Source organism: Haplochromis burtoni, unplaced genomic scaffold, assembly GCF_018398535.1.
Source record: "Haplochromis burtoni strain Fernald_Lab_line unplaced genomic scaffold, NCSU_Asbu1 Contig_76, whole genome shotgun sequence".
Lineage (NCBI taxonomy): Eukaryota > Metazoa > Chordata > Actinopteri > Cichliformes > Cichlidae > Haplochromis > Haplochromis burtoni.
This window is the reverse complement of record NW_024582437.1, coordinates 818230-833571: the sequence shown is the minus strand read 5'-3', so window position 1 is coordinate 833571 and position 15342 is coordinate 818230. Positions and strand designations below refer to the sequence as shown.

The following is a 15342-nucleotide window of genomic DNA, read 5'->3' as shown; positions in this document are numbered from 1 at the left end:
CAAGTTGATTTTGGAGGGAGTATGATTAGTTCAAAATTCTTTTTCAATGGCTTCTTTACACACACCCAAGTTTTTGCTTTAGCCACGTTCCGCTTGGCCTGTCAGTACCTATCGACTGCCTCAGAAGTCCCACAGGCTAACCAAGCACAATAGGACTCCTTCTTCAGCCTGACGGTTCCCTTCACCTCCAGTGTCAACCATCTAGTTAGGGGGTTACCACCATGACAGGCACCAACCACCTTGCGCCCGCATCGGTGCAGCTGCTTCAGCAATGGAGGCGTTGAAAATGGTTCATTCTGACTCAATGTCCCCAGTCTACCTCGAAATGCTGTCTAAGCTATGCTGTCAAGGGAGTTGAAGATCTCACTATATGTTTAGGCACCCCACGTCTGTCCAGCATCCTCCCCCAATACCTGATCCAACTCCCCGCCAGGTGGTAATCAGTTGACAGCTCAGTGCTTCTCTTCACCCAGGTATCCAGAACATATGGCTGCAGATCTGAAGATACGATTAAATAATTGATCATCGACCTGCTGGTGCCACATGCACTTGTAGACACCCTTATGTTCGAACATGGTTTTTGCTATGGACAGACTGTGGTTTATACATAAGTCCAGTAAGAGAACACTGGTTGGGTTCAGATCTGGCAGGCCGTTCCTCCAAATCAAGCTCCTACAGGAATGTCGGGTACTCTGAACTGTCGTTCAGTGCGTAGGCACAAACAACAGTCAGGACCTGTTCCCCGACCCGAAGGCACAGGGAACAAACCCTCTCATTCAAAAACTCCAATGTACAGGCAGCAACCAGATGGGATATTAAGATACCCACCCAGCCTGCCATCTCTCACCAAGGGCAACTCCAGAGATAGACAGTCCAGCCGTTTTCCAAGAGACTGGTTCTGGAGCCCAAGCCATGCATTGAGGTGAGCCTGAATATATCTAGTTGGTACCTCTCAACCTTTCACACTAGCTCAGGCTTCTTCACCACCAGAGAGATGACATTAAATGTCCCAGTTGTTAGTCTTGGTAGATGGGGATCAGTCCGCCAGGGTCTCTGCCCCAGGTCGCCACTCAGTGCACACTGCACCCGACCCCTACGGAATCTCCTGCAGGTGGCGGGCCGACAGGAGGGTGGGCCCATGTCCCTTGTGCCCTGGCAGGTCTAAGTTGTCATAGATTAACTAAAATTAATTAACCTTCATGCTGAGACTAGATGAGTTATTATAATTAATTTAAAAATGAGTGCACTAAAATTCATAACAAGCAATCCACTGATAATTTTAAAAAACCTAAAGGTTCAACAAAACTTAGAAATCAATGGCTCAGCTCTGCTGAGTTTGAGAAAGCTCAGCAGATGACCAAAGTATACTTATCATGAATATCAGAATCAGTGTACTATCGCTAGCTTGGCAAAGATATACAGCAAAAACAATTCTTATTTGGGCTTCTTAAGGCCTTTGGGTTATTAGACCTTTCCACACACTGAAAAACAAACATAGACAAATTCTGTTCTTTAATTCTGACATTTAGCGATATTCCCTTTTAACTCAGATGCATAAGCTACAATACAGCATTCCCATCCACCAGTATCTAAAAACTCTGGCCACAAGCAGGAGAAGAAAACACTTTTCTTCCCTCCAAGTTTGGGAGACTGTTAGTAATATTAAAAAATCAACACAATTTGAGCCACCTCTGTTAATAAACACAAAACAAAATTTTCTTTTATCCAAAGAGATCAAATAGTTACAAGTTTTGGTCCCCGGTCGGTAAATAATATTCAATTTTAAAACTGGCTTTGGAGATTTTTTCTAATTCGCTATATTCATGTTTTTTGGGGGGTTTTTAACAGAAGAGGTCAAAATGCTTGATTGACTATAAACAATCTAAAGGAAAGGTATCATGGAAAAATATAAAAACAAATCAGAATGTAGGGACTGGGCAAGTTATTGTAATTTTCACCATCATCATCATCATCAATACCAAGAGCAACACAATCATCATAATTATTAATACCATCATCATCACCATTGTCATAATGCAGGGCAATGCAGTGAGAGGCATAATGAGAGCGAGAAGACTTTACCACCAAAGAGATCTAGAGTCGGGGCAGCTGCAGACTCTGTGGTGGTGTCGGTGGAGGTTGTGGCAGTAGTAGTTGTGGTGGTGGTATTAGTGGAAGAAGGGGTGGGGGCAGCAATGGGAGCGATGATAGTCGGCGCATCACTAGAGGTGGGAGGAGTAATGGCAGCAGCATCCGCCCCCGTGTCGGTGGGCTTCATAGCAAACAGGTCCAGTTCTGGAGCAATGTCCGCACTGCCCTCCGTCGTAGCGAAGGGGTCTTCGCAAAGAGCAGCAGGTTGGTGGCGTTCAGGAGTTAGGGAGGGGGTAATGATTAGAAAAGAAGGGAATGGGTCAGTGGAGAGGGGATGAGGAAGGGAGGGATTAAGGATTTGTTAAAGTGACAAAAACTGCAAAAAGCATTTTTGTGAGGCTAAATACCTCAGAAGTGTCAAGTTAGGGTCAAAGAAAGTAAAACAATACATGGTAACTCTTTAACTTCAGTGCTCCATCCACAAACTTCAGCAGAAAATACAATAGAAAGAAAAAACAGTAATTATGGACTATAGTTAGTAGTGGAATAATTCCATGATGCCCAATTTGTCTCAAACATGCAAGCCTAATCCAAACCATCCATGTGTCCAGGAAACAGCCAGCTCTGTGAACACTGCTAGCAGTATATAAGAATGAAAGGACATGCTATAAATACCTTGTATCTATTAAAAATCAATTTAAACTGTTTTCTTCTGTCCTAGAGTGACAAGTCTTTCTAACTTGGGTTGACAAAAAAAAAAGGGGGGGGGATTAAATATTACTTATTACAAAAGAACTACTACACAGTCAACCATTTGCTAGTTAGCATTAGTTTTTGTTTGTTGGTTGTTTTTGTTTTTTTCTGGTTTATCAATAAGAGCAGGACACCTATCAATACATGGAGCAAAGAACCTAGAAAATTAGAGATAAGATAAGATAAAACTTTATTAATCCGTCGGGTGGGTTCCTAGTTAGCATTAAGTAATTCTGGGTCTAGTCAAGTATACAAGTTAGTAAAAGTATTAAGTATTAAGTTTTCTTCTTCTTTATCAAAATAGTTAACTATATATAGTACTTCTTAATCAATCTACGTAAATGGCCTTGATCTTCATTCTTGAAGTAAATAACTTTGGCAGTGCACTGGTAAATAAGCTAAATGCTAACATGCTCACACTGACACTAGTGACTTGCTAATGTTTGGCAAGTAATGATTTAAAGTTAGCAAGGCAACATGCTAATCATGAACTTAAAACAACAACTGAAGCTTAGAAAAGCTAACAAAGCACAGATGTATTTTGGCCTAGCAATGGTGTTATAGTGAACATCAAGGTTCATAACACAATTGACAAAGTAAGGAACAAAATTATTTGTTTTATTTAAGTATTTTACAAAGTTATTAGAACCTAAGCTTGGCGATTAATGTATTTTGAGCAGTACTGGGGTACGTTGTGGCAAAATTGGAAAAAAGTCATGGAATCACTCCAGTCTTCTCATTGTTGAAAAACTAAGCTAACCAATGCACAAAGTTGTCAAAAGCTGGCGGTTCCCTTTTACACAGAAGATAAAGTGTGGATGCAGGATAAAGTTATTTTTAAGGTTAATCACACATAAATATTAAATACTCTGTGATTACAGTAGGGGTAATTATAATGTAAAGTAACATTTTTGCTTATTGAATGCACATTATGTAGGTTGCTTCAGTTTCTCTGCTATGTAAGCTGCTGCAGGCCAAAGAGAACAGCTGAATGCAAGTTATTAAAAACCAAAATAAAATATGATTAGTATAACCATCATAATCCAGTTGTGTCATGGTTAGTAGTGTTAAAAAAGACATTTATTTCTGGAATACTGAGAAGATAATAGCTGTGCTGTGCTTTTTACTGCAGTATTCACTGGATGAATATTAGGAGGAGAGGGTCCATGACTTGGGCATTGGAGTAGGATTTGGGGTGAGACAGTGGGACCTGAGGGCAGGTTTGTTCTACTGTCTTCTATGAAAGCAGAAGCAGCTTTATTAATATAATAAAAGCAACAGCCTTCACATTCGCACACGCACTCGTACCTCCATGCACACACGTTTGCACAGAAAGCTGTTTTGTCACCCACCAGATCCACCAAATGCATCAGCAGCAGGGCCCGCAGCCACGGCAGCAGGACCATCTCCTGGGGAAGGTGCAAACGCATCTAGGGTATTGCAGACGAAAAACAGCCGGAACGCGAACACAAAACGTAACACCCGGACCAACACACCAACACACACATGGATGTATAGAACAGAAGATGAATAAACAGATGAAATGGACAGGGAAGAAAAATGAGAGGTCAGCATCAGGAAAAAGCAGAGAATACAAGAAATATGCAGCCCAGTAACTGCAATGATTGATCTCATTGTATCATCAGTCACATGATGAGTTTTGTTTTGATGGGGCTGCATAATGCTGCATTCAGTGAGTGCACCACCAGTGCAGGCTCGTGAAATGAGGCATGTTGTCACAAGTTACTTGCACTCTGTGACAAGAGGGGAAATGTCAAGGTCAGGGATGGACAAAGGTCGTTTCTCTTTGGTGTTTTAGTAGTACTCTGAATGTTTGTTAGTATTAACTAATATGCCAAATTATCATTAAATAGCACTCAGCCAGTTTTCGTCTTGGCATATTTAAGAAACTGTTAGTAACTCATAGGAAGAAAATAATTCAGGGCGATAACAAAAAGCACAAATTGACAAATCTCAAATATATGCATCATGATTTTGCACATTGCAGGGGAATGAAATAATGCTGTACGGTACTGGTTAATTTTTGGGGGGCGGATTTGAAATGGTAAAGGTTTTTCCCCCGCCGAGTGAAAAACATGATGCGTGATAGCTGGACACTAAGCCAGCACAACAGTATGTGCATGGCAGTCACAAAGCAGGACGTAAAAACATGTTTAGTCACATCACTAAGCATTATTTTTTTCCAAAAATGAAGTACATCTGTACATCAACAGCCCCCCCCCACCAAAAAAAAAACTCTCAAACATTTCTAGCTATAGAATGAAGAAATATCCGTTTAATTTTGGTATTTTATATTAGATAAAATAAGGCTTGGAAATAAAGCTGCAACTTGAGAAAAGATCAAAAAAATATGTTAAAAAGATTCTTAATTCAGATTAAGGAAACATTCTTCAAAAAGAGCTGTGAGTGCTGCTAAACAACATTTCTATCCTCGAAAAGCTTTGGTAATGCATTTCTCATCTGCCTACTGTTAGAATATGCATTTGATGTTGTTTTTCGCATCAGAAAGAGTATGTAGAACATTTAAGCTCAGTGGTTAACCTGATGAGACAAAAGCCTGTATGCTTTTTGTCAGGTTATGATGTTGCACTCCTGTGTTTCCAAAAGTAAATCCAAGCTTCATAACAAAGGAAATCTATCATTATGTAACTAAACAATGAATGGGCTTGTTGCAGAAAAGCAGGCAGGCCGTGTCTGCATCCTACCCTCCACCTACACTGACCTCCGAAAAGGTCGATGTCTGTGGCTGAGGTGGTGGAGGCAGGAGCAGAGATGGGCAGCGAGGTGGGCGCCTGCGCAGCTGCAGCAGTGGTGGAGCGAGCAGGGGCTATGGGCGGGGCAGCCACGGGGGCAGAAGCAGCCGCAGCATTGGCATCAGCAGACTCTTTCTTTGCCAGGAGAGATTCAGAGGCTCCGTCGGTAGCGGCCGGAGTCGCTACGCAGATAAACCCCGCAATCCAAACGCCACGACCCAGTCACAACCCCCAAAAGAGAGGAAGAAACAGCAGGAGAGAAAATAGGGAAGAAGGAGCAAGACGGCAGAGTCAAAGACGTCAAAGTGAGTGAAAAGTTCAAAAAGAAAAAAGAAAATTCAGAACTGCAGGTTGAGAGACAAGTTGAACAGGCGACTGCAGGCGACGCTGTCAACAGAATACTTACCCAAGAGATCTTCAAGACAGCACAAACCAAAACAAAGAGAGAGAGAGGTCAGAGACAGTGAATGACTGAGTTAAGAAAGAGATATACTTTGAAATTATGCAGATGCTCCAAGTAATGATTTTTTTTGGTTAATTTGAGAGCTTCCAACCTTTTACAGGAAAAGCCAGAAAAGCAGAGATGGGACAAAAGCAAATCCAATTGAGTGAAAGGGTCATTAATATAACTGAGGCTTTAAAAAGGCTAAGGCTGGACCACAGCCATGGTTAAGGTATCAGAGGACATGTAGGAAAAAAATCGTTAAAATTGCGATTAAAACCACAAGAAGTTTCACAATGTTAAAGAGGAGAGTCCCATTTCTCTTTCTGTTAAAGCCGATGATTTTCAGTAAAAGTTTAAGAAGAATAAAAGAGTTTGTTTGTTTCTGCACATTTATTACAAACTATAAATAACTGATGCTGCTGCCAGCCGAAGCATACAGGCAGGTTTTTCCGTTTAGTTTCTTCTTTCTCCTTCTTGGTTTTCATTCATTCTATTTTGGCAAGAAAAATCACTCAGCAGTAACCTCACCACACTGTGTGCTTTGAAAAAAGGTTGCAAATAATTTAAAGTAAAGCTGGCGGCGAGTAGTTTAGTAACTGAATCATTAAAAAACAACAGATTTATTGAAGAAGTTGATGTAAGTGTGTAAAATGTGCTCTTTCACTGAAGTACATTAAGTTAAGGTCATTAAATATCCCTAAAACTCTCCCCTGTCACAGCTGAGCGACCATAATGTGAAAGTGTGAGTCTGTTAAACTAAACATAACAGCATGTTAAAGAGCTGGGCATAAGGCTGTAGGACATGAGATACACAGTACTTTACACTTCAGGAGGTCTGGCTTAACATAAGCTACAACTTTTAGCAGAAACTTCTCACAGCAGTAGCAAAGGGTTATATCTGAAGCCAAGACGTGCTGGGCAAAGTGGCGGTTACAACCGTTTCCATGACAATAACACCCAATAAACTTGATTTTCCTAACTAATTGTGTTTGATGCTAAAATAAATTTACTGCTTTTTATGTTTCGTTAATGTCTCTGATCTCCTTATTTTGTAATGTTTAGATTCCAGTTTAATTGAATCTTCCCTTCTGTCCATTTCATATTTTTAATAAATTCTATCTTTGTCTTTAAAAGAGTAAAATACTAATTAATATATATTATCTTGTTAGCTTTCCAAAATTCTATAAAAAAATCTATATTCATAACTAGAAGATCTGATCTAAATTTTCTTTCCTCTGTGTTTTTCTCACATTGAAAAAAATTGATGTTGATCTGTCTGATATATAAGCAAATAAGCTGAGTGTGTTAGAAACAAAAAGCTGATCTCATAGTTTAATTCACAACACTCTATAATACCAGGGATCTGATTGTTTACCTACATGGATCATTAGCTTATAGGGATGCTGACTTTTTGCCTGAAAATGATGAATCCAGTTGATTTGAACATTGTATCAGGAGCTACACTGACTATTCTAAGAATTCAAACTTGATCTTTGGGACTAATGTTGTATTACATTTAAAATCAGAAGTCAGAAGTTCCAAAATTCCCAGTCAGTCATTTTTAACTGAAACATCCCCTTACTTACAACTCAGAGAGTTAGGGCAGCCCCGCCAACCCCGACTTCATAATCCAAAATGGCCCCAGTGCATGTAAACGATAATAAAACTTCTAATCTGTGCCGCCACTGCTGTGTCTTTGTGACTGGTTAAATAAGCCATATACAGTGCACTGACCCAGCTCTATCTATGAACTTGATGCACCGTTAATTTAAAGTGCAAGAAAAAAACTATTATTGTGCTGCTTTCTAATTATGTATGGCTGCCTCCACCTCCGAAGAAGCAAAACAAATCCTACTTTTCTTTGCTTTTATTACTTGAATGAACCCAACTTGGGAGTGACATCAGTCCCGGCTCTGACATCCAACTTCCGAGGTAAATGAAATGCAGCATGATTGAATGGGTTGTGGGACTACTCTGGGGTCAGACCTGTCTCTAATTGCATTTAGCATGATATCTTTGTAGGCATTCATTTATAAAGCCCCTTTTTTTTAACATTTTAGCTAACGTTAGTCAATCAAAGCTGCTAAATAAACAATTAGTGCCTAAAAATGTGGGAATATCAGCTTGTACTCAAATCAGAAAATGACGGGAGTTTCAAACATTTCATTTGGTATATCAAAATGACCTTACCTCCCCATCCAGTTGTGGAGGAAGCCGCTGCAGTGCCCCCTGCTGATGAGGAGGACATGGGATCTAGATCCAAGAGGAACCCATCATCAAGTGCACTGAAGACAGGGGAAAAAAGACAGTAAGGGTGTATTGACAGAAGAATCCATTTAAAATGTGGTATCGATGTAGATAAGTTACAACAATCTGTTATATTGATGAGTAATTCTTACTTGCTGGCAGTGGTGGGGACTGGTGCAGTGGGAGTGACAGAGGGTGGAGGGGGCTTGGCAGGCGGCACGGGGCGGGCTGGAGGCCCACCGGGAGCAGCGGGAGGCGCGGGCTTGGCTGGCGCAGCAGGTGCTGCTCCTGCCGGCATGCTATTGTTAGCGGTAGCATCCTGCCGCAGAGGACAACCCCCGTTAGATGATGACCAATATATTCATGTAAGCAAATGTGATTCACAAGCTTTCTAAACAGATGAATAACAATAAATCACTACCCGTCTAAAGTAAAAACTGGTAAGGGTGAAGCCCTTGATTCAAGTTCTCAACTGTATTTTGACTCTGAAAGTTGTCACACATAAATACAGAGTCCTGTTATCATAGCTACATTGTGATTATCATGAAGCATAGCTTACCTTTGTGGGCGACCTGCAAGAACAACAACAGCACATGAGTTAACGAGTTTAACGCTGTACACAATGGAAGCTAATGGCTGCTACTGAGACAGGAGGCAAAGTGACGGCTTAAATATCCCTTTGTCGTTTTCAGGCAGGAAGCATTTCAAAGCAAATCCATTAAGCAAGCATCTTCAATTAATGGATATATGCTGCATTGATGAGTTACAACTTCTTGGCCCCAGCGCCACTTGAACAAAGCTTTTGTATTTTGACATTACACATAGAAAGTAATGACTGACATGTGACTGAAGCTTTGTAAAAGTTGGGGCTGACTCTACAGTAGGATGATACAAAGGTGTTAGGTTAGTGATGACATGTGCGAAAAGGCAAGGCCTGTCATCGCTCCAAATGATTTGATGATGAAATGATGATTCTGAAAGATGCAGGATATTCAGACGCCGTGTCTATTCAATCACTGAGTAATAATATAAAAATAATGTATAACCTGAATAAGGCAAAACACTGATGAATAAGGGGGAACAATGGTGGTGGTGAAATAACATTTACAAGTCCTACTCTTATGGACAGAGATTACTTACTTATCCTCTCTGAATTGTGTAAAGATAAGAAGAAATGACAAGTTGGAGAAGTATTAGTGAGTTTTACTACAGATGAGCAAAACCCCTGCAAAAACGTTGATGTTAAGCGTTAAAAAACCCACTAAATTGGTGTTTTGTTCGATCTACTTACGGTTTCTTCCCCTCCAAAGTGTTGAGGTGGGTCTCCAGAGACGCCAGAAGGCTTTCGGGGGCCTGCAGACAAATACACAGAGAGGGGCTGCTAATTACTCAAACACAGACAGCATGTTGAGTACAGTTAGACAGAAAGGCATAAGAGCAGACCAGGGTGCACAGGGTAATTTATAGATCACATTTGGATTGTACGAATGCCTCTTTAACAAGGGCTTCTTCGTGGTGGCTATGAAATAGAAGGACAGCAGCTGAGGAGATTACTTAAGTGCCTTTTTTCTAATACGCTGATAGGCTGCAGACTGGCTAATATCCTGATGGCTGTTCTGCCTTCTCGTATTCCTGCATGATGCTCTGATAATTGTCCTCCCTGCTCAGTTTTATTTTCTCTGTCTAATCTAATCAACATTGACTCAGCAGCACTGACTCTTGGAACACCTCACTCTATTTTCATTTTACTACATCTATGAATGCACCGCTCCAAAGTGAACCTTAGGCTGGCACATTGCCTTAACTGTGACTTGAGTTTTAACACATTAGGGCTGCAAAATATCCTGACTGGCTCCTTCGTCCAGCACTTAATTAAATCCATAAAAGAAACATGCTCTTTTGGAGTGCTAGCTTCTTCTCCTTTTTGTTTTGTCTTTTGTTTGCTTTTTTAGAAATGGAAATTTCTTACGATAAAAACATGCAAACCAGTAAGGAAAAATAACAAATGTGAAACTGCTGCTATCCAAAATATATTTTTTATAATGTATAAAATATATTCAGGCACAAATAGACAGCTCTGCTCTGTGCTGGTTGTCTGTTGGGTCTTTACATCCATTTTCTTTTCTTTTTTAACCCTCACAATATTGTAAATTGATCTTTGGTTTTTGATATACAGTATTTTAATTGACCTTCTGTCACACAGTGGACACAGATTTAGGCATGCCTTCTTCCACAATCGTTCTCCAGGTTTCTTGAAGCGTATTCAAAGCTGTTCTTTGGATGTTGGCTGCCTTTTGTAAGTAAGTAAACTTTATTAAAACTTCATTTATATAGCACCTTTCTAGATAAAAGATCACAAAGTGCTTCACACAAGAATAACAAAGTATAAAACAAAACAGACAACAGTTAACAAAATGCAATTTTAAAACAATGGGTTTTAGTTGGGGTTTTTTTCAAAAAGCTACTGAGTCCAGAGATCTTAAGCTCAGTGGGAGAGAGTTCCACAGTCTGGGAGCAAAAGTGGCAAAAGCTCTGTCTCCCTTAGTTCTCAGGCTTGTATGATGAATGACAAGTAGACCCTGATTACTTGACCTACGAGACCTGCTAGGGACATAGGGCTGTAGAAGTTCAATGATGTAGGCAGGAGCTTGTCCATGAGGAGCTCTATAAGTCAGTACCAGAATCTTGAAGTGGACTCTGAATTCAATGGGGAGCTGGGAGTTGGAGGAAGTTCTCAACTTTAATGGAATCTAAGCACTCATTCATTGTTCTGTTCTTTTTCAAGATGATCTGACGCTGCTTCAGTAATGCTGAGGTCCTAAATCTGAGGAGACCAATCCATGATTGATAGTGTTTTATTATTTGTTTTTCAGGTATGGTTTTACTGCATTGGCAGTGTGTTTGGGATCACTGTCACACTGAAAAGTGAAGCTGTTGACAATCAGATGCTTTCCCATTGCTATTACATAGTGAATTAAAGTCTGAGGGTATCAAAATATCATAATATATAAAGTTATTGGCTAATAGCTCTTTGGGAATCAGCTTGTTGGTGTAAAAATAGGAATGCTCATGCTGGTCAAACTATGTTGCTTTCATACAACTAAAGAACAAACTTTGTTTTAGTAAAAGCTGCTAGTAACAAAATGCCTAAATATATCATGGAAAACTGTTTCTTTCTGAGGACACATCACTATTCAATGCCTTAAGTTGGTTTTTTTATATACTTGAATGATTCAAGGAGCAGTATTAAGTGCCTAAACAAAAAACAAAACATAACTAAAACAAAAAAAAATCCTGTACAAAGACTGAACTGAAAATGAGTAAAAAAAAAGCAGCCAAAGTGTAAAGAAAAATCACTGGGTTCTTGGAAGTAAATGATAAAGAAATAAGGGGAGGCTTTCATAGCATTATACATACTAAAATGGACAATAAACAATAACTGTTACACAAGCACCGGGACACCACATTCAGAATAGAGCAGATACAGAAGCATCTTCATGCTAATAACAGCCACGATGCGGAGCTGCATGCTCAATCAAGCTAAACTCAACATGATCACCTAATGATGTGCAGTAAAAAGGATAGTATGATATTTAGAAAAATTCTTAAGAATCTCAGCAAAGGTTTTTGTTCTTCCTATAACACTTTATTTAATTCTCTGCACAGTTTTCTGGGTCTGTTTATTTATAGCTCCCTTTTAAAACTGAAGACTTACAAGGCAGATAATTTTGTCTTGACACTGAGAGGAATAGATAGATCATTATCACCCTGGGACTTTAAAGTGTCTGTCCTCACTACTCAGTACAAACTGTTCTCTGTGCAGAGGACGTTTTAACTGTTTAACTCCATTATTGCAAAGCTTAGACAAATGCAATAATGGATCTCGTTTTAGGAAGCCAATACGAAAAGCTTCTGAACCAAATCTCTGTGATAGCAAAAAGCTTCCAGGAAACCTTATGAACGTATGGCTGACACTGCCATCCCTGGAAGGATAATTTCTACATCTACTTGTTGCTCTAACAAAAACAACAACAACAAAACAACACAAAGTGTGCATGAGTGATGACATAACAACACAGCAAGTTAGTCAATGCTAAAATTATTCTGTCTTGTTTGTGCTGATGTAAATCCTCCTAGAAGGGATGAGAATAGAAATCTGTATTAGATACTGAAATAAAGGTTTCAAGGCTCTGTAAGACTGATAGTTTTTTCTCCTGCACTCATCAACTGCATTTTATCACAATATTCTGAGAGAATTTACTGTCTGTAGGTTAGTCTGTAATGATCAGTGATGCTGTTATGACAATTTATTGCTGATAGCTTTTAACAGTGGCTGGTAAAGGAAACTGTGGCAGTTTGGATAGCTGATCTAGTACCATTTAATATTTATAGCTTGTTTTATCAAAATAACAGAAAGAGATTTGTTTAGTTTTCTTTTCTACTGCTCAGAAACAGTCATAAGCAGTCAGTGTCTGGACTCTTAACTCTGTATCAGATTTTCCTCATATTACAATATGGCCACCATCTGAATGGCATTGTCAGAAAAGTCAAGAAATCCAACCCAAAGGAAGCAAAGAATAAAGAATTTCTCTATAAGCAGAACATCAGCATGCCATGTTGGGGCCGGATGTTGCCAGAACGCCATGTTTACTGTATATGGCAAAATGCGTCTACATCTCTACATTTATTTGCTCTGGAGGACGCCATAAAACTTTGTGAAAGGGGTCTGATGTGAGTCGATGAGTCAGAGAAGCTCAATTCTGACTGATGGCAGCAATACTGGGGTGAGTTGTTGAGGATATCTTGAACTTTTCTGTTGGTGAACACTGCTGTTAGCCACTGTTAGCTGCTGTTAGCTGCCATGTTAGTGATAGGAGTCGATGAGTCAGTAAGATGGTGTTAGTTTCTCTCAGCTGCTGCCAGCTGCTGTTAGCCGACATTAGTAAAATCGTATTTCGAGTGGATCTAATATTGTTGGACTTGGACACTTAGCAAAAAAAAAAAAAAAAAAAAAATCTCATATGATGTGCAAATGCAATCAAACTGTTTATTAGAGGGAAAGTGTGATTTTTAAGGCACTCAAGCCTAACATTAGTTGGCACAATGTTAAGTTATAACCAACTGTTGTTGTTTTTTAGCCAGCTCTTGTCAGCTGTCCAGAGACAGGAGGGTTAAAACTCTAATCTGCCGACAATCAGTACTTGCAACAATATCAGGGAAAAAAATATGTTTATGCACATTTCCATGTGTTCCAAGGTTTGAAGGTTGAAGAGAATCACATTTTATCCAGATGCCGGTCATGTCATCTCTTTCCTTTAAATGAACACCTACGAGTTCTCTTATTCTACACCTCTGCTGTACAATATATGTGGCCAAATAAATAAAACATGACTTGGCGGAACAACGATGTCCATCTCGGCCACTGTATTTTTAATATGGCTGGACACCATGGCAGCTTGCACAGACTGATGCAACTCCTTTGTATTTTACCTGAATTAATTATAAGTTTGTGACCTAATTACACACAAATCGATGTATATTTATGAGTACAATAACACTTTTTTTCTATTAAATAAAATAAAAGAAATAACTGACTATATTTTTAATTGAGGGACAATAGAAGAATGTAACATAGTGTACAGATTAATAGGGAAAAACCTGAGGAAAATACAACATTGAAACATTTAATGAAGAAGATTTTTTTTTGATGATTGACATGTGTAAGATTTTTCAGGTTTAGATAAATATGAAGCTAGTGCTAGGAAGTTCTTATTTAGCTTAGACTAAATACTGGTCTATCCATTAAATATTTCACCAGAAAAAACATAACCTGCTCTTTTTTGTCTTTATTAAAAATAGTAAAACTAATTTAATTCCATGTTTCTAGGAATGAGAAGACGCACATAAGAAACGCCTCATTTTTAGCACACAGACATGACACTGGTTTTGAAATTCTCAGCTAACTTTATGTAAACAGACAGTACCTGAAATGCAGAAACAGAAGGTTAAAGCTAACACGATAACTTCTTTTAACTCTTATGTGAGCTGATATATTTCACAGCCATCCAACCTGTATCTCCAGAAAAAGGTGTTCTGTTTCAGTTCAAATGTTTTTTTGCAACTTGCTCAGCAATGACCTAACAAGCTTCAGACAGCACTACAGCACACTTTTCATGCAAGGCTGCCATGTCTGAAAGGAACAACCTTAGCCACAGAGTTTCCACAGCAGAACAGAGCTTTAAAAACTGCAACTGATTCAGGAAACAGCTGGAAAATTAGGTTTCTCATCCTGGGGATTGCTTATTATAAATAAATCAGGAATCAGATTAGGAAAAATTAATCATGTGACCCTATAGCTGTCATGGAAACTGCAGCACATTCTGAGGATAACAATCTGCTGTTTTATACAGTTGTTGAACGAAAGCTAGCTATGCTAAAATCAGCCACCTGATCAGCAGCATTGCTCAGCATGTCCTAGCTTTCATCCAGCTGGCTAGTCACATCATCCCACTTTGTCAGAGCGCCTGGTGTATGTCTGCTGGGTCTGCACTCACTGTGCAGTGTGCTTCAATTCAGTGCACTCAACGAGAGTTTAAATGACTACTTTCCCTAAGCTGCTTGCTCCCAAAGCTAGCTCTGTGCACTGCTAACTACTCACACTCTCAGCCTGAATGATCGATCTGCATCTCTGAAAGTAAAAAGAGAAGGGGAGCCACGGGGACCGTCAATCAACAAATGAACACAGCTTATTGGTTGTGTGGCGGTTGTGTGGTTCCTGTTTGTGAATTTCTGATTGTTGTCAAATGGGAGCAGTTGTGGTGGACACAGCAGAAAAAACAAATAGTAGCTTTAGACATTCATATTACATGCAATATAGTTAGAAAGACCACACCACTGTTAGTTACTCTGTTAGCTTGTAGTATAAAAGAATATTATATCTCCCAAAATGGCCCAAAACCCAAATTTGACAGTCTTACCTTAGTAAGCTCAGGTATGTCATTTTTGTCTATTCCCACTTCCTTTAAAAGAAAA

At 39.4% G+C, this 15342-nt stretch overlaps 1 protein-coding gene across 10 annotated transcripts in view; it reads right to left on the bottom strand.

Moving 5' to 3' along the window:
• snap91a (synaptosome associated protein 91a) overlaps positions 1-15342 on the bottom strand; it is an 84612-nt gene that overhangs the window by 11246 nt on the left and 58024 nt on the right. For 5 of the 10 annotated variants that reach the window (XM_014334230.2, XM_005924292.2, XM_014334233.2 and 2 more), the window contains exons 8-17: positions 15288-15329; positions 9602-9663; positions 9451-9459; positions 8870-8882; positions 8463-8629; positions 8254-8348; positions 6025-6033; positions 5588-5800; positions 4197-4274; positions 2083-2337 (exon numbers count right to left, since the gene is read on the bottom strand). In XM_014334230.2, coding sequence (XP_014189716.1) covers positions 2083-2337; positions 4197-4274; positions 5588-5800; positions 6025-6033; positions 8254-8348; positions 8463-8629; positions 8870-8882; positions 9451-9459; positions 9602-9663; positions 15288-15329 — 943 coding nt within the window. The remainder of the gene's footprint in view (positions 1-2082; positions 2338-4196; positions 4275-5587; positions 5801-6024; positions 6034-8253; positions 8349-8462; positions 8630-8869; positions 8883-9450; positions 9460-9601; positions 9664-15287; positions 15330-15342) is intronic. The other 5 variants (XM_014334232.2, XM_014334231.2, XM_014334238.2 and 2 more) reach the window with 5 other exon arrangements.